Here is an 18,596-nt window from a genome sequence, read left to right as displayed (position 1 = left end):
AGGCCAGGGATGGTGGTGGGCCAGCAGTGGGAGTTAGCCAGGGATAGCAGGGATAGGGTGACCCAGGGATGATGGTGGGCCAGGAGTGGGCGTGCGATGGATAGGGGTGGTCGGGGATGTTGGTGGGCCAGGAGTGGGAGTGTTCCACGGATTGGGGTGGCCGGGGATGTTGGTAAGCCAGGAGTGGCGTGCAATGGATAGGGTTGGCCGGGTGATGTTGCTGGGCCAGGAGTGGGAGTTAGCCAGGGATAGGGGTGGCCCGGGATGTTGGTGGGCCAGGAGTGGGCGTGCCATGGATAGGGGTGGCCGGGGGATGTTGCTGGGCCAGGAGTGAGAGTGTTCCAGGTGTGGGGTTCAAGGGAGGTGGGAGAGGGCAAGGCTACATCTTTATTGTTTTCTGATGGACTGTGTACCAAAGGTACTTGAAGAGCATTCACAATTCTCATTTTAGTGAAGCCTTAATTTATTTGACAATGAACTTTTGTTATTTCAACAGCCTGTGACTGTAGCAGAAGTGGCTCTCGGAGCATTCTTTGTGTTGAGCTCACAGGTCAGTGTAGCTGTCGCCGCGGTTACCAGGGCAGAACCTGTGATTCGTGCGCTGAGGGATTTTACAATTATCCTAACTGTGAGGAATGCAACTGTGATCCTGCTGGAGTGATAGAGCGTCCAGGACAACCCACAGGGAGATGTGGTCAAACACAGGTAGGGGAAACATACTATTTCAAGCCCACTCCGAAATGTGAAAGATTATTGGTGGGGAATGACATGGAATGCAACTAGAGGGAGATATGGGCAATCAATCGTAGAAGAACTTATCCCAAATCAAACCCAATCAGAATAGTGGGAAATCATTTGTGGGGAGTGATGCTGATTACAACCCACAGTGAGACTTGCATGTTACCTTAAGTTTGGAAACTGCTTGAATGTGATGCACTGGGATATATTGGCAATGCCTTATAGGCTGTGAAGAGGTATACTCAGAAAGCAGTTTCTGAAATCTTGCTCACTTTTGTATATATATTTCTTTTTTTTATAATTCAAGAGAAAACTCACATTTATTTACCTGCTATTTCTTAAAAGGGTGCCTGTACTTGTAAAGCTAATGTGATTGGACGAGCTTGTGATTCTTGCGCTCCGCTCTACTACAACCTTCAGCGTAGCAACCCAGCTGGCTGTGAGTCATGTGACTGCTTTATAGAAGGAACAGTTTCAGGACTTGCTGTTTGTGATGTGGTTTGTCATTTTATTGATTTTTATTAACGAAACTTTGCAAGATTAGGAATTTTCAGCTGTCAAAAGAATGAAAATCCATGTACTTCTCTGAATTTGATGGTTAACTTTATATAGAGATATAATTTTGATATTCAGAGCTTTTGTGTAAACGGATTGTGTTGTTTTCAGAATTTTCTTCTCTCAGCAGTACAGCCATGATGTATGATTGAGATGCTGCTATTCCTTAATTTTATTTCACTCTCCAGTCTCTTTAAGAAAATGTTTTCACTCAATTAAATTGAGCCTTTCATGCTTACAATTGTGATTTGCATAACATTGGTAATGAACCTTGATGGTCAATGTTACACTTGAACCAGTATGCTCAACGTACAGACTTTCATAAATTAACTGTTAAACTCTTTGGTGAATTTCAGGATTAATTTACAACATCAGCTAGAATGGCCAGTTTTGGTATGCCTTCATCAGTACCAAGCTGTCCAATCATATCCATTCCCTGTATAACAGAAATGTGAATCTCTCAGGTGGATCATAATAGGTTAGGGTTTATGATTGATATGTAAGATATTGAGATTATTATAATTATCAGACCAAGTGTTTCTGTTTCATTTCAGACATCAGGTCAGTGTCTCTGTAAGGCTGCCGTTGGAGGCCAGCAGTGTGATGAATGTAAAGATGGCTACTATAGACTGGAGGCTGGTAATGCATTTGGATGTGTAGGTAAGTATATATTATGGATAGGTTATACTCTGATGTTGGATGTGTATGTTGGTAGATGGATCAATGCATATGTTATATCATGATGTTGGATGTGTTGGTGAATCTAGTTCTTGGTGTGGTTTTGAAACAGGAACCTAATGGTTGGGGGACGGACATTCTCACTACCACACCATGCCTTCACCTATACACTGCCCTCGTATTGAAATGCTTCTTATTCATTTCTTGTTTAATTACTTCTGTAAGAATGCAAAGATGTTGAGTCTAATAATGAATTTGGATAAATAGGTAAGCGTAAACAGATAAATAGTAATACTGCTGCCCAGATACACACTGATACAATATTCCACTGACCTTGTTCTTGTATACTGTGTTATTACTTCCAAGAATATAAATTCAGGATGGTTTGCAGTTTTGTCCGTCTTAACCTGTAAGCTGTATGAGATACTTACTAGATACTGTTTGTTAAGTATTACAGCATTCAATGAGTGTTATCTTTATGTCTTTCAGATTGTGGCTGTGATGTTGGTGGCTCCATAAGTAATGTCTGTGATAAGAACACCGGTCAATGTGTCTGTAGAGCAAGAGTTAGTGGACGGAACTGTGCACAGTGAGTATTAAAGATGCTATACAACAGAATGCTAGTACTGAAAAGAGTGAATCAGATGTGTGTGTGCATCTGGGGAGGGGGGGGGGTGGAAGAAACATGGTGCTTTGGGGGTTACTTGACTATATAAAATGTTAAGCTGACTGTTAATATATTCAGAAGAGGGGAGTGGGTGGGGAGATGGTTGTGCTGGTTGGTGGAGCCTGGTCAATGTAAATACGACATAGTAGGCATTGGTTGGTTTCATTGGGGAAGAAAGGGAAGGACAGAGTCTGTGTTGTGAATAAACAAGGACACAGTGAGCTGTTCTTTGCTAGAATATAGTGAGTGAATTCTAGGAAGATAAAAACAACTTATTTCAAGTGAATCCTTGTCACTCTAAAGTACTTCATACAGGTGTGTTTAACATTCAGTAACTTATTTGTTCTATCAGGTTTTTCAACAGCATATAACTACCCAAATAGTGCTCTTTATTAAACATGTTGCCTCAAGCACATTTCTTTTTCTTTTTACAGACCAGCTCAGCTTCACTTTTTCCCAAGCTTGCACCAAATTAAGTTTGAGATTGAAAGTGGCTTCACTCCTAGTGGAACACGTCCCAGGATTGGTTACGACAGTAAAGAATTCCCAGAATTCAGTTACCTTGGATATGCTGTGATGTCATCAATTCAGGTTTGTGACATCATTCCTACAATAGTCTGCTTAAGTGTTTGATTGGCAGCTCATATCAAGAAGCACCAATCATGGACTAGATTGGTTATGATGTAGACAGTGTCTGTATTAACATAGCTTGCTGGAAGTTAATTCAGGTTTGTGACATCATTCCTACAATAGTCTACATGAGTGTTTGATTGGCTGTTTATATCAAGAAGCACCAATCATGGACCAGATTGGTTATGATGTAGACAGTGTCTGTGTTAACATAGCTTGCTGGAAGCTAGTGGAAGTTAGTGGAAGACTTGAACATGTAAAATTAACATTTACACATTCTAATAAACTTTTGAATGACCAGTGCAAATGTGCAAATTTTGAGAGAAAATATTTTGGGGAATTTCTCAGAAAGGTTATTTTGAAGCTGGAGTCAATAATCAGTTCTCTTTGTAAAATGGTCGCAAGCAAGTGTGACCAAAAGCCCAAAATACTGTCTACAAGTTTGCCAGAAGCCTCAGTTTGATTCATAATCGACATTCTCAGTCAAATTTGTCAAAGTTTAACAAATTCATGGAACTTATAAATCTCTATAATTTTGCCCTAGAAAATTCTCTTATGACGTGATAAGAAATGGGTTAATAACTTTTGACAAAACCTTTAAATAAGATAGAATTCTTGTGTTCTGATGAGTACTACTTTCTTCCATCTTGCAGCCAGTTGTCATGGTTTCCATCGACGTTGACCGGCAGAGCATTTACCGTATTGTATTGAGGTATTTATACGACGGATCATCTCCGGCCACCGGTCAAATTACACTGACCCCATCCTCAGGGGATATAGGTGAGTCTCAAATTATCTACAAAAACCAAACATGAAAGTAGATAAAGGGATTTGGAGACAAATATTTACTCTAAATTAGATATCTGACTTAATACCCTTGTTGTGATTGAGATTTACTGCAGTATTATCATCTGAGCCCGGTGATCTCTTATCAACAAGAAAAAAAACAAATTGGCTTATCCATTTGTAAATGGTATTTGCAAACTAAGAGTGATGACCTTTGAAGTGCATTTATTTTTAAGTGCATCATGCAGGGTTCATGTATTAAGTATGCTTAAGTTAAAGTGTACTGTGGTTGGGGTATTCCAGTGAATTGCAGTAGAGTTGCAGTGCATCATGGTTAGTGTACATCAGAGATGGAGTGTGCACACTGGACGAATTGTACTTCAGCTTGATGTGCACTAAGGTAAAACATGTACTATGTTGAAGTAGACCATAGTTAAATTGCCACAAAAGTTGCAGTACATGAGTGGTGGCATACAGGTGATATGGTTAATTGAACCAGGGTTGAGGTTAACCAGGGGGGCAGTGTACAAAAAGGGCTGAGAAATAAACCCAGTTGCTGTTGATTGTGTGCATGTATGTATTTGCATGTATTTTAGATCCTCCTGCAAGCAGGAACTCGCTAAGAAGTAATCATTGGCTTATCAAAGCCACAAGCTGACCGAAGTCAGTCTCTTAGATCCATATTTAACGTCCATGATTATGAATTGTCAATTGTCAACAACTCTGTAACTGGACGACATACATTAATCTGGGAGTGACTCGGACCGGGGACCTTATGATTGAAAGGCACCGGCGTTAACCACTGAGCTAACACTCCCTGATGCAATTCTATGATGCAATTCTATTTCTAATTCTAACACTTCTTTCACCTTCTTTCAGGCTCAGAGCAGATCAGCAACATTGTCTTTATTCCAGGACCCGATCCACAGTTTGTAACGATAGAGGGTGGTGGTGTGATTATGCCATTTGTTCTTAACCGCGGTGAATGGACAGCGAGGATAGAAGCACCGGAGGGCGCCCTCTTGGTGAGTGGATACAAACTCATTTGTTGTGTATTCGTACAATGCTGCTTATCTCGTTTCATCAGCTTGCGGTTGAAATGTCACCAATTGTACGAAAAGAAAACTACAGTTTGATTCAGTTTGGCAAATTTTCACATGCAAACCACTCAAAAAGTCAATTTGATTGTATTTACAGGACTACCTGGTACTGTTGCCATCTGCATTTTATGAAGCAACTGTTCTTATACAAAGTGTGGCCGATCCTTGTATCCCGAACGCTGAACAAGAAAGGTGAGCTTGACATCAGGAAAAAAGAAAGATTAGGTCTTCCAAAAAGTGTTGTGAAAAATACATGTTGTCGAAGCTGATGAGTGATGACGATATTAGGCGAGGGTTGTGTTTGGTTGTCTTAGGGTATATCAGTTCTGGTTTATGTTAATAATAATAAATGAGACTTATATAGCGCCAAATCAGTAGACAAAAGTCACTGCTCAAGGCGTTTTACAAAGAAAGCAGATTAATTTACAAAAGAACAAGTGAAAAGATGGGTTCTAAAGTAGACTTTCGAGTGTAGAAAGTTTAGAGCATGTTCGAATGTGATCTGGTAACTTGTTCCAGAGATAAGAGCCAGAGTATTCGAAGCTTCTGTAACCATAGGTCTTCAAGCGTGGTTTAGGAACAATTAAATACAGTTTGTTGTCATAGATGATATTTGTCTGGTTGTGAAAATGTTACTCATAGTGCCATGGTGATCGAACAAGTCTATGTTATAGTCTGCAAAGACAGATGGTAGGTCTTCCAACACTTGGTACATAAAACTGCCGACTAAATCTATAAAGAGCCAGTTGCGCCTAGAACACTTGGTTCATTTAAAGATAAAATGTGGAATTTTTTCCATCTGTCTCAGTGGTTCTCTTCTCCTTATAATTGTTTACTTTGTATTTCTATATAGATGTAACTACTATGTATTCCCATCCTATGACAAATACCCTAATGCGAGGGGTGTTGATGGATTCCACTAATAATGGTTTACTTTGTATTTCTCTATAGATGTAACTACTATGTATTCCCATCCTATGACAAATACCCTAATGCGAGGGGTGTCGATAGATTCTACTAATAATGGTTTACTTTGTATTTCTGTATAGATGTAACTACTATGTTTTTCCATCCTATGACAAATACCCCAATGCGAGGGGTGTGGATGGCTTATACTACGATATCAACACTGGACAGTATATCAGAGTAACACCATTTGCTGATGAATTCATCCGTGATGAGCTTGATGTTATTGACTTGGCACACCTCGATGAAGACCAGGTAAGTTGATTCAAGTTTCCTTAACTAATCTAGGTAAGTTAATCTCAGCTCTATTGACTGATCCCGGTAGGAATATCCCAGTTCCCTCAGCTAAATCAGATAGGATAATCCTATACCCCTTAATTAAACTAGATAGGTTAATCCCAGTTTCCCATAACTAATTTAGGTTAGTTAATCTCAACTCTATCGGCTGATCCCATTAGGAATATCTCAGCTGAACCAGGTAGGATAGTCCTATATCCCTTAATTAAACCAGATAGGTTAATCCCAGTTTCCCATTTAACTAATCCAGGTAAAGTTTATCCCAGCTCTAGGAATATCCCAGTTCCCTCAGCTAACCAGGTAGGATAATCCTATATCCCTTAATTAAACCAGATAGGTTAATCACAGTTTCCCATTTAACTAATCCAGGTAAAGTTTATCCCAGCTCTAGGAATATCCCAGTTCCCTCAGCTAACCAGGTAGGGTAATCCTATATCCCTTAATTAAACCAGATAGGTTAATCCCAGTTTCCCATTTAACTAATCCAGGTAAAGTTTATCCCAGCTCTAGGAATATCCCAGTTCCCTCAGCTAACCAGGTAGGATAATCCTATATCCCTTAATTAAACCAGATAGGTTAATCCCAGTTTCCCATAACTAATCCAGGTAAAGTTTATCCCAGCTCTAGGAATATCCCAGTTCCCTCAGCTAACCAGGTAGGATAATCCTATACCCCTTAATTACACTAGATAGGTAAATCCCAGTTTCCCATAACTAATCCAGGTAAAGTTTATCCCAGCTCTAGGAATATCCCAGTTCCCTCAGCTAACCAGGTAGGATAATCCTATATCCCTTAATTAAACCAGATAGGTTAATCCCAGTTTCCCATAACTAATCCAGGTAAAGTTTATCCCAGCTCTAGGAATATCCCAGTTCCCTCAGCTAACCAGGTAGGATAATCCTATACCCCTTAATTACACTAGATAGGTAAATCCCAGTTTCCCATAACTAATCCAGGTAAAGTTTATCCCAGCTCTAGGAATATCCCAGTTCCCTCAGCTAACCAGGTAGGATAATCCTATATCCCTTAATTAAACCAGATAGGTTAATCCCAGTTTCCCATAACTAATCCAGGTAAAGTTTATCCCAGCTCTAGGAATATCCCAGTTCCCTCAGCTAACCAGGTAGGATAATCCTATACCCCTTAATTACACTAGATAGGTAAATCCCAGTTTCCCATAACTAATCCAGGTAAAGTTTATCCCAGCTCTAGGAATATCCCAGTTCCCTCAGCTAACCAGGTAGGATAATCCTATATCCCTTAATTAAACCAGATAGGTTAATCCCAGTTTCCCATAACTAATCCAGGTAAAGTTTATCCCAGCTCTAGGAATATCCCAGTTCCCTCAGCTAACCAGGTAGGATAATCCTATATCCCTTAATTAAACCAGATAGGTTAATTCCAAAGAAGAAAAACATCACCAAACTTAATCTCAGTACTGTAAATTAAACCATAAAGTTCTTCCTAGACCCTAACAACAGTCCAGGACCAAGGGCTGCTCTTGTTCAGTCATTCAAAGAATATTTGTTTATGACATGTTGTTGATTTATAGATTTCCAGATGTTACTGTTACTAAATGAACATGATATTGTAATGACAGGCAATTATCGACTGACTTCTTCATTACATGCGTTTTGATTATAGAATAACATTCATCTAACAATGGAGATAGATAATCCAGGAGATTACATATTTGTTGTCGAGTATTACGGAGGCGGTCCTGGTCAACAGATGGGAACCATCACTGTAACTGATGGCCAGAATCGTATGCAAGGAATAGTCAACTTTTACAACTGTTCATATCTGTAAGTATAACATACAAACATTCAAGTGGCATTTTCTTTGTCATCATAGATTAAGTTTGTTAGTATTCAAATTAGTTACGTAAGATTTTGCTGTTGTTTTTGTATATTTCAAATATTTCTGCTTTGTATTAAGCAAGTATAAGCAGGCAAATTGTTAAATTTTAGGCAGTTTCACTTCGTATGAAAATCACAAATTTGAGTTGAGTATTTTCTAGTGTTACATTGGGTTAGGATGAAAGATATAAAGTTTGGCAATCAATCAATCAATTATCTCAGAATTTGTTGCCTGGTTGATCTGGTCCACTGTTTAGTGATCGTAGGTGACTGATATAAGGTGAGAACCACATGAAGTCATTTATCTCTTACTGCCTTTGTATAAAACTGCATTAGGAGCCTGTCGTGCCTAGATTGAATATTGATTATGAGACAATTTGAAACATATCCTTGGTTTCAAAACAAGTCTGTTTGAACCCTCTTGTTTCTACTTTTTTGGTTCCTTGCTGAAAGCAAAGGAACCTATGTATTCAGGTTGGCGTGTGTGTGTGTGTGTGTGTGTGTGTGTGTGTGTGTGTGTGTGTGTGACGCTTAAGCTTGTATGCACGATAACTCAACAAGGGATTGACTGATGATGATCAAACTTGGTGGGTGGGTGGCCCATAGTGAGTAGATGAACCCTATTGTTTTTGGTGCCCACAAAGGTCACCAAAGGTCAGTTATGGTCCAAAAACCCAAAATACTAAAACTGCAATAACTCCCAGTGCCAATGTGCGACAAGGTTGATATTTTGGGACAAGTTGTGAACTGGTTAGGGCAATATTTTGAAACTTAACGGTCATGTGATCTGAGGTCACCAAAGGTCAATTAATGTTAAAAAACTAGTATTTTTGTGATAACTTGAGAACGAATTGTCCGTTAGGGTTGGGAGTTGCTTCAGTGTAATCCAATTGTCGACCCACATCTGGGTGACCCTTGACCTCAATTTGACCTCTGGTGACCTTTTCATGTTTTGGGGATTTTTACAGTTTCGATGCTATTTTCAGATGTCAAAGGTACCTTCCGATCATAAATATCGATAGGTTGACCCCCGTGTGACCTTTGTGTGCGAACTTATATGGGGTCAAAGTTTTCGGTCAGAGTTAGGATGGCTGTACAGACTTATCGTGTTGATTTTTGGAATCAGCAGATCAAACTACATTTGAAACCAAGGTCAAAAGGTCAAAGGTCACATTAGAAAAAATGTGCTTAGTTTGGGAGAAAACGGGCGAAAAAGAAAATGTTTGGTTTTGATGCTAGATTTGGATATCAAAGGTACCTTCCAATCAAAAATGTCAATGGGTTGACACCCGGGTGACCTTTGTGTGTAAAGTTATACAAGGTCAAAGTTAATTTTCAGACATTTAATGCAATAACTCCCAGGGCCAAGGTGTAACAAGGTTGATATTTTGGGACAAGTTGCAAATGGTATAGAGAAATATTTTCAAACTTAACGGTCATGTGATCCGAGGTCATCAAAGGTCAATTAATGTTAAAAAACTAGTATTTTCGGTGAGAAAATGGGCAAAGAAAAAAATGTTTGAATTCTTACAGTTTTGATGCTATATTCACGTCTCAACAATCAAAAATGTCAATAGGTTTACCCCAGGTGACCTTTGTGTGTGAAGTTATATGAGGTCAAAGTAAATTTTCAGACATTTAGTGCAATAATTCCCAGTTCCAAGGTGTGACACGGTTGATATTTAGGGACAAGTTGCAAATGGTATAGGGGAATATTTTCAAATTTAACGGTCATGTGATCTGAGGTCACCAAAGGTCAATTAATGATAAAAAACTAGTATTTTTGCGATAACTTGAGAATGAATTGTCCGTTAGGGTTGGGAGTTGCTTCAATTTAATCCAATTGTCGACCCCCATCTGGGTGACCCTTGACCTCAATTTGACCTCTGGTGACCTTTTCATGTTTTGGGGATTTTTACAGTTTCGATGCTATTTTCAGATGTCAAAGGTACCTTCTGATCATAAATGTCAATGGGTTCACCCCCGTGTGACCTTCGTGTGCGGAGTTATACGAGGTCAAAGTTAATTTTCAGACATTTAATGCAATAACTCTCAGTTCCAAGGTGTGACACGGTTGATATTTTGGGACAAGTTGCAAATGGTATAGGGGAATATTCTCAAACTTAACGGTCATGTGATCCGAGGTCACCAAAGGTCAATTAATGATAAAAAACTAGTATTTTTGCGATAACTTGAGAACGAATTGTCCGTTAGGGTTGGGAGTTGCTTCAATTTAATCCAATTGTCGACCCGCATCTGGGTGACCCTTGACCTCAATTTGACCTCTGGTGACCTTTTCATGTTTTGGGGATTTTTACAGTTTCGATGCTATTTTCAGATGTCAAAGGTACCTTCTGATCATAAATGTCAATGGGTTGACCCCCGTGTGACCTTTGTGTGCGGAGTTATACGAGGTCAAAGTTAATTTTCAGACATTTAATGCAATAACTCTCAGTTCCAAGGTGTGACACGGTTGATATTTTGGGACAAGTTGCAAATGGTATAGGGGAATATTTTCAAACTTAACGGTCATGTGATCCGAGGTCACCAAAAATGTCAAAGGTACCTTCTGATCATAAATGTCAATAGGTTGACCCCCGTGTGACCTTCGTGTGCGAAGTTATACGAGGTCAAAGTTAAAAAATATTAATGAGGTCACGGGTCAAACGTGAAAAACTCCCAAGTTGCAATAACTTGGCTACTATTTATTGGAATTTCGTCAAACTTGGTATGATGATATTGGTAGATAGTCTCCACACACTGATGTGTGTTGCAATTGATATCATGCATGTTTATAAGGGGGGGGGGCCTAGCATTATTTCGTTATGAAAAGTTTGTATGCACAATAACTCAACAAGGGAATGACCAATCATTACCATACTTGGTGAGTGGGTGGCCAATAGTAAGTAGATTAACCCTGTTGATTTTGGTGCTCATATCATGAATATTAATGAGGTCATGGGGTCCAACGTGAAATACTCCAAATTGCAATTACTTGGCTACTATTACTAATGGGAATTTCGTCAAACTTGGTATGATGATAATGGTAGATAGTCTTCACACACTGATGTGTGTTGCAATTGATATCAGGGCTTAGCATTACTTTGGCAACAAAAGTTTGTGAGCATAAATTACTGTTGTTGTATTAGGGCTTTGTTAGAAATTTCCCTATGAATGGAACTAATGAACAGCAGCAAGGAACCATGAAATGTTTTCATTCTGGTTTGATGATTTATCTCAAATATATCTCAAACTAAAGAAGAAAAGACACATTTACAATTACTTTGATGTGAAACATATTCTATAATGTGTAATGACTGAGTCTTAAACAATGTTGAATGAAGTCAACCAGATCTGATGCAATTTCTCTGTCTTAAAGGTAACGTTAAATACAGAAGAGATTCTCAAATGAAGTTCATCCTCTGTTCTTTGGAGAGGGCTGCTGTCATATAATTCTGTTTTCTTTTTCTTTTCTTTTGATAGTTGTCGCTCAGTAGTCGTAAGTCCCAGAGGAGATCTAGAAATCTTTAACATAGAAAATAACCAGATCTCTGTTGTGTTGGAACAGCTTGGAGATCCATTCTTCCTGGCTGTGGTGAGTTGAAAGATTATCACACCCAGTTGGGACAATTTTTTCTAGACTGTAGTGTCATGGCCCGCTGCAGAGCACTCATATTGTCAGTACGAGCAGTATGAATATCATGTTTCTATCAGATCAAGGTTAGGAACTGTTTGTACTGTCAATACCAGTGCTTTGAGAGCATGAGTTTTGAGTACAGTTTAGAGAGGTAATAGCATTAGGAAATTGTCCCAACTGGCTGGTTATCATATAATAATATTGAATATTCATATAATAATCATGAATAATCATATAATAATCATGAATAATTATATAATAATCATGAAAAATCATATATTAATCATGAATAATCGTAATTCAATGTGTGATTTGTGGATAGGGTCTGGAGCATGAAGTATAGTTTATGCAGGCTGGTTGAATTATAGCAATTAATGTCCACAAAACGTAACATTAAATGCAACATGAAGGGAAGAATAAACACACAAAGCACTTGTACTATTGTTTTCATGAGCATGTTACAAGAGGTAACACAGAATGTAGGAGAGCAGAGAATAGAAAAGTTAAAATAAAATAAATAAGACAAGGACTAGAGCAAAATGAAGGTAGGGGGTTAAGAAGACAGTGGCTGTGGGAAGATGTGTATGGTTGAGGTAGATTGGAGGGGTAAGGAGGAGGATTAAGGGAGGGGTTGGAGTAATGTTAGAGCATTAAACCATCATAGTAGAACAAAATAATGAGGATGTAACATTTTTGTCACCTTTACATATCTTTTGAGAACATACTTTTCTTTTTCAGAGTTCTGTGATTGCTATCCCAGTTGATAACTTTCATTATGACTTCATCACTCCTTCTCTTGAATGTGTACGGACCGCTTCCGGAGAGTGAGTATTAGAATTCAACAGTAATAGTTGATATTGTCACATGACCTACAGAAAGGGTGGTCAAGAGGTGACCTGCGGGCCAAATGTGGCCCACAGAAAGGTTGCACTATGACTTGTTAAATAAGTCTTCCACGAGCTGGGTATGTGGCTCCTACGGCCTTTGGCTTAAGAATCCTACCAGACTACCCTACACATTGTTCAGTATAGGTATAGAGATTCTCTGGCCGTTTCCTCCAAACAATGTTTCTCTCTGTCCCTCCTAGGAATTGAGTAGGCTCCTACCCTTGCCCTAGACTGAAATTTCCAGCTTCAGTGGTGAGAATTCTCAAATTCAGTAACTAAGTCCCTATATCAAAAGTATGGCAGCAAGGAGGCTGCAGTATCTTGCAGCAAGGCTGCATAGGATGTAATCTTTTTTGCTCTACAGTTTCATAAAATAGACACAGCTGGTGTGCAGAGATAAAACTCTATTGTTTAAAATTGACTTGCTGCAGCATCTTGCAGCCAGTGCCTGTGAAGAAAAAGTTTATTGTTAAATGACGATGCTACGGCAACATTTGCTTTGGTAATCTTGGAATGTTGTACATCTGAAGGCGCATTTACACGACACGATTTTCCTCACGATTTGTTGTGCACGACGGTCGTGCTCGAAAAAATTGTGTCGTGTGGAATGGACTTTACGCAGAAGTTGAATTGTGAGCAACTTGATGCACGAAGTAGAGCATATTACAAGTCGCCCAGAATCGCAGCGTGCAAATGAGTTGTCTTGAGTAGCTCACGATTTATCATGCACAGTTAGAAAGTTGTTCCATTGTTCAACTTTCAACTTTGCACGACAACTCAAAATCTTGTAGTGCGAGACAGATGTTGAGCACGATTTCATTCACACGCTGCGATCAAGTCAGGTGCAATTTTAAAAGAAATTGTGGATGACTTTGTTGTGAACGATAATTCCTCACGACAAGAGGAGAACCCATCCACACGTACCGACAAAATCGTACACGACAAGTCGGCAAAAAAAATATAGCTGACGATTTCGTCGTGTCTTGTAAAATGCATCTTTAGGGGATTATCAAGAAAGGGCATATTATGATGCCACGATTACGACAATAATTTAATAATGATACCAGTCCAGACAAAAGGACGATGAGGCCGAGATAAGCAAAAGCAATAAGTGTAGGCTAGCGTTAGGCTTCTAGATGACATGTTTGTAACAAACTGATTTGTCTCACCATTGACAATATATGAAATCTGTTGCTATGGTTTCCACTAATTTCTCAAACGTTCTACTGGGGTTGAAAATTTATGATTTATTTGATCAAATTTTCATTTTCTTAGATGTCTGGGGTCCAACCATCCCATACCACCAGACTCGACTATGATAGATTTCGTCGATCCTACCGGGCAAGATCCCAAACCGCCAAACATGTTTATACCGACAACGACAGTGAGGTACATCTCAACGACTGATGGAATAGTGAGTCAATATCGTCTTCTGAGCTTTTAATGAGCATCCTCCACAGCTGATGTTTCATTCTTATTTAAGAAGTGATAAGCTTTATCACATAGTCTAACTAAGAAAGGAGACAGTAAGAATTAATCTTAAATATTAAGCAAAAACTCTTAATTATGAAAATTTCTTGGAAAAAGAGAATCCAGTGCAATATTCTCGATTGCAAGGGAGCCGGTTGTGTTCATCTCAGGTGCCTTCCACAAGGGAGTGTTAGCTCAGTGGTTAACGCCGGTGCCTTTCAATCATAAGGTCCCGAGTTTGAGTCACTCCAAGATTAATGTATGTCGTCCAGTTACAGATTTGTTGATTATTGACAATTGATGATCATATACGTTAAATATGAATCTAAGAGACTGACTTCGGTCAGCTTGCGGCTTTGATAAGCCAATGATGGCTTCTTCGCGAGTTCCTGCTTGCAGGAGGGTCTACAATACATACAATACAAGGAAGCTTCCATATATATATATATATATATATATATATATATATATATATATTATTACTTATAATTCTTGTGATTGTGTTTTGTTTTCTCTCAGACTAACGTGTACGTGGAGATTCACCTTCTTCCTCCCGGTGAATATGTCTTTGTTGTGCATTACTACCAGCCAGAGAATTCAGGTTTTGATGTCAACTTCAGAATTCTGGGAGAGTTTGACAGTGAAGGTGAGATATGGCTTTAACAATTAAATAAAATTAAGAAGGTCAGTTCCTATTATTCTTATACTGACACTTCAGAGATCCAGCAAGCTGTTGAGGGATGGTGCCTGTCTAGGTGAAGGGGTGGGGGAGAGTAGGGGGAGAGGAGGGGTGGGATTGTGTGGAATTCAAAGGATATATTAGTCATATTAGTCATACAGAGAACAAACTATGACAACATGTTGAATGGGATAAGTCCTACAGTCTAGCGAGGTAATGCATGCATGCCTACTTGGTAAAGTAGAGGATGGTAGCATTGTATGAAGTCAATAGACTTATTGAATGTAAATCACTAAGCCGGGGGGGGGGGGGGGAGGTTGGGGCTGGTTGTCGTTGCCAGATAGAAAAAGGATAGATTAGAGGAAGGACTCAAGAATATGTTATAGTGGGAGGAGGTGGGAGGAGGTGGGAGGGTGGGTTAAAGAATCTGTGGATGACCCTCGTAGGGATTGCTTAACTATATTTCTTCATATTTTGGTCTTCAGGAATTTTCAATGCTGGTTATTGTCCACACATCTCTGGGTGTAGAGTGGTTGTTACATTACCAGATGGGAGCAATGAAATTGACTTGACCGGCCTCGGACAGTCAATAGAGGTCTCCATCCCAGGAAGGGGAAACCACACCCTGTGGATAGTGAGTTGATTCAGTTATGATATGCATCAATCAAATTTATTAACACGTGCTCATTATTTTGAAGCAACTGGTATGTTATTTGTTCCTCAGTCTGTCTAAGGGGTTGTTGTTACTGTGTGACAAAGAAGTCTGTGATATGAAAAATTAATTTATAGATATAGAGATTGGGCAAGAAGCTCTATATGATGTCATAGAGATACCATAGTAACAACTGGTTTTATTTCCTTTTTAAGAGTTAAAAATTTCTTTCAAATATTTTAGAATCTAATATATGTTGGATAGATCCCATAGAAAAGACATGTTCTACATATCAACTGGTAAGATCAAACCAGTATTGGAATTAAACATTTTTTAGTTCAAGATGTAATGGCACACATATTAGTGTTTGCTTTCCTAGTTACATCATAATCTGATTTATTTTTGAAATTGAAATATATCATTTTTTATGTTCCTCTAGGACTATATACTGGCTATTCCCGCGGATCAGTACACAGGTGACATACTCAACGAGATTCCATTAGATAGAGCTGGTGAATTCATCACTTTCTGCGGAAGTGATAATTTCTTCATTACGTAAGTTTTTCACCGACTTGCTTCAACTTCTGAAACAAAGATTTCCCGGATATGGGGAATTTAGACATTAGATAAATCTTTGTTGAGAATACTTTCATTCATAGTTCATTCCTATCACATCACAAGTTTGGAGTCACAAGTTTGTGAGACAATTGTTTTAGGTTTTAAGAATATATAAGTGATCACTGCTTTTAAAAGTTTGTTCTTAAAAGGCAGAATCTATCATAAAATCCGGTTGAAATTTAATTTTCCATAAATTTTCCTTCCGCTACAGATGGTTGTTTCAGGTTTAGTGAAACGGTACTTCATTCTTCACATTCTGAGAGACTTTTCCTGTTGCCCATTTGCTCATTTATCTATTATTGAACTGTTTTATATCTTTATATTTTTCCCACTTCATCAACATGCTTCCTCTAGGATACAAGCCTAGGTATATAGAGTTAGTTCATTTGTGTAGTATTTTATATATACTATTTTTACTTCTCAGCAAGGGTATTAATGCAAGTAGATGGTGAGTTAAATTCTCAAGGAAAATGAATTGCAGCTGTACAGTAAATGTCTGACTTGCACAGATACGTATTTGTTTATAGTTCGTTCTATTTTATTTACGCATGCTATAGCATTTTCCTGTTTCTTAAATTTGCAGTATTTTGTTTAAAAAAAAGAAGCAATAATTCATTTAGCTGCACGAAAGTCATTAAGACTGATGTTATGTTTAATAAATTTATCAGTATATTCATGCACTGATGTAATTTTATTTAAATCCAGATCTGTTTCTAACAGTTCACTGGTTCACAAAAACAATGTGAAAAATCAGACTATAATCAGTCTTCTATATTCAGGAAACAAAATGTCCAAACTATAAGTACAGTGGATATTTTTACAAAAAATCAGAATTGTCAATCACAAGAATTTTTGAGTTATTGCTTATAAGGCAAAGAAATCCGTAGTTCAAACAAGCTTACCATTTGCTGCAATATGTTTGGTGTTTTTTTTGTTATATCATTATGTTTTCTAATACTCTGCAAGGATTTTTCATACATTGATGCTTGTTCTTGTAAGTTTACAAGATTCTGTAAGGTGGATTTATTCATTGCTTTATTTTCATTGTCAGTCCATTTCTTTTGTTTTTCATTGCATTGTTTTGTTTTATCATTATTTTATAGTGACCAGACATGCCCATCAAGTACACCCTCTCAGTAAACATTATTAGCAAGCACTTCTCTTCTCTCAAAGGCACTGTCTAGTTTAGTGTTGATAATTTACCCCAACTCTCCCCCTCCCCCACCCCAAACAAAGAGAGGGGAGTAAACATGTGTTTATCTCTCTGTGGTAATCAAGCGTAATAATCCAGCAGTGTTCATGAGATTTCAAACAGTGCATTGCTAGTACTTTATAATAAGATCAGAATTTCATGAACTTGAAGGAGGATCAGAAATGTTTATCCTACATAGCCTGACAGTACCTTTTACCTTTAATGTATTCTGCCTCTCATTATGCTACGCCAATTCTATTCATATTGACACCCTTGGCTAATTCCGTCTTTCTCAAAACAACATAAAGGCATTTGTTGTTTCTCTATCGGTTCATCCTTTCATTTTCAAACTATGTGCTTTTGACACCCTTTGCTTCCCTGTTTCTCCAAACAACATAAAGACATTTGTTGTTTTTCTATCGGTTCATCCATGCATGTTTAAACTATGTGCTTTTTGACACAATTGGCATCTCTGTTTCTCAAAACAACATAAAAGCATTTGTTGTTTCTCTATCGGTTCATCCATACATCCATTCATTTTCAAACTATGTGCTTTTGACACCCTTTGCTTCGCTGTTCTCCAAACAACATAAAGGCATTTGTTGGTTTTCTATCGGTTCATCATTCATTTTTAAATGATGTGCGTTTTGCTTTTCACACTGTCCATCTGTTTGTCTAAATCCTTCCTCGTTCCTCGTTTCATATTAGGGGAGTTCGGTCATGCTATGATATGCGGCATTGTGTTGGCGGTTTTGTTTGTTATCTTATATGTCAGTATAAATGTCTGTCTGTATGTCAACCATCATTGCCCAGGCATGGTATGACTTGGCTATTATTCATGTAGGGTGTGGTTTGGGATCGAGTGGGTCACACAACAATCGAGTAACAAGTTTTATAGACCAGTGAATTTGTTTCTGTAGTCCAAATAGCAATATACTATTGTTCATGCAGGGACTACGTACAGTCTGTTATGATTTCTCTGGTAAATTTATGATGATCCCTTCCCACCCCCTCCCCTTCCCCTCCATCACCTTGGCCCACTCCTCCATCGATTAATTCAAGTTTACTGCTCCATTGCATTAGTTTTCCTTAATATAATGTGTTTTGGCTGGTTCCTGCCAAGTAGGCCTAATCTTTGTTCTGTCGTAACAGCTAGCTAGCTTCTGAGCCTACTTAGTCCTTGTC

At 38.5% G+C, this 18,596-nt stretch overlaps 1 protein-coding gene and 1 long non-coding RNA gene across 3 annotated transcripts in view; one reads left to right on the top strand and one right to left on the bottom strand.

Annotated features, from left to right (window-relative positions):
• LOC139973059 (laminin subunit alpha-3-like) overlaps positions 1–18,596 on the top strand; it is a 128,150-nt gene that overhangs the window by 46,365 nt on the left and 63,189 nt on the right. Inside the window, exons 11-27 of one of the 2 annotated variants that reach the window (XM_071979426.1) lie at positions 497–705; positions 1,084–1,236; positions 1,848–1,953; positions 2,461–2,560; positions 3,073–3,229; positions 3,922–4,048; positions 4,934–5,079; positions 5,252–5,346; positions 6,204–6,375; positions 8,062–8,222; positions 11,760–11,871; positions 12,652–12,737; positions 14,076–14,214; positions 14,790–14,916; positions 15,435–15,583; positions 16,041–16,156; positions 16,644–16,667. In XM_071979426.1, coding sequence (XP_071835527.1) covers positions 497–705; positions 1,084–1,236; positions 1,848–1,953; positions 2,461–2,560; positions 3,073–3,229; positions 3,922–4,048; positions 4,934–5,079; positions 5,252–5,346; positions 6,204–6,375; positions 8,062–8,222; positions 11,760–11,871; positions 12,652–12,737; positions 14,076–14,214; positions 14,790–14,916; positions 15,435–15,583; positions 16,041–16,156; positions 16,644–16,667 — 2,179 coding nt within the window. The remainder of the gene's footprint in view (positions 1–496; positions 706–1,083; positions 1,237–1,847; positions 1,954–2,460; positions 2,561–3,072; positions 3,230–3,921; positions 4,049–4,933; positions 5,080–5,251; positions 5,347–6,203; positions 6,376–8,061; positions 8,223–11,759; positions 11,872–12,651; positions 12,738–14,075; positions 14,215–14,789; positions 14,917–15,434; positions 15,584–16,040; positions 16,157–16,643; positions 16,668–18,596) is intronic. The other variant, XM_071979427.1, reaches the window with a different exon arrangement.
• LOC139973060 (uncharacterized) lies at positions 8,752–11,507 on the bottom strand. Its single transcript, XR_011795130.1, has 2 exons — positions 10,171–11,507; positions 8,752–10,016 (listed from the first exon to the last, which is right to left on the bottom strand). It is a non-coding gene; the product is annotated as an uncharacterized lncRNA (long non-coding RNA).

The sequence above is a fragment of the Apostichopus japonicus genome, chromosome 9, assembly GCF_037975245.1.
Source record: "Apostichopus japonicus isolate 1M-3 chromosome 9, ASM3797524v1, whole genome shotgun sequence".
NCBI classification, from domain to species: Eukaryota; Metazoa; Echinodermata; class Holothuroidea; order Aspidochirotida; family Stichopodidae; genus Apostichopus; species Apostichopus japonicus.
This window is presented reverse-complemented; position numbering and strand designations above follow the sequence as displayed.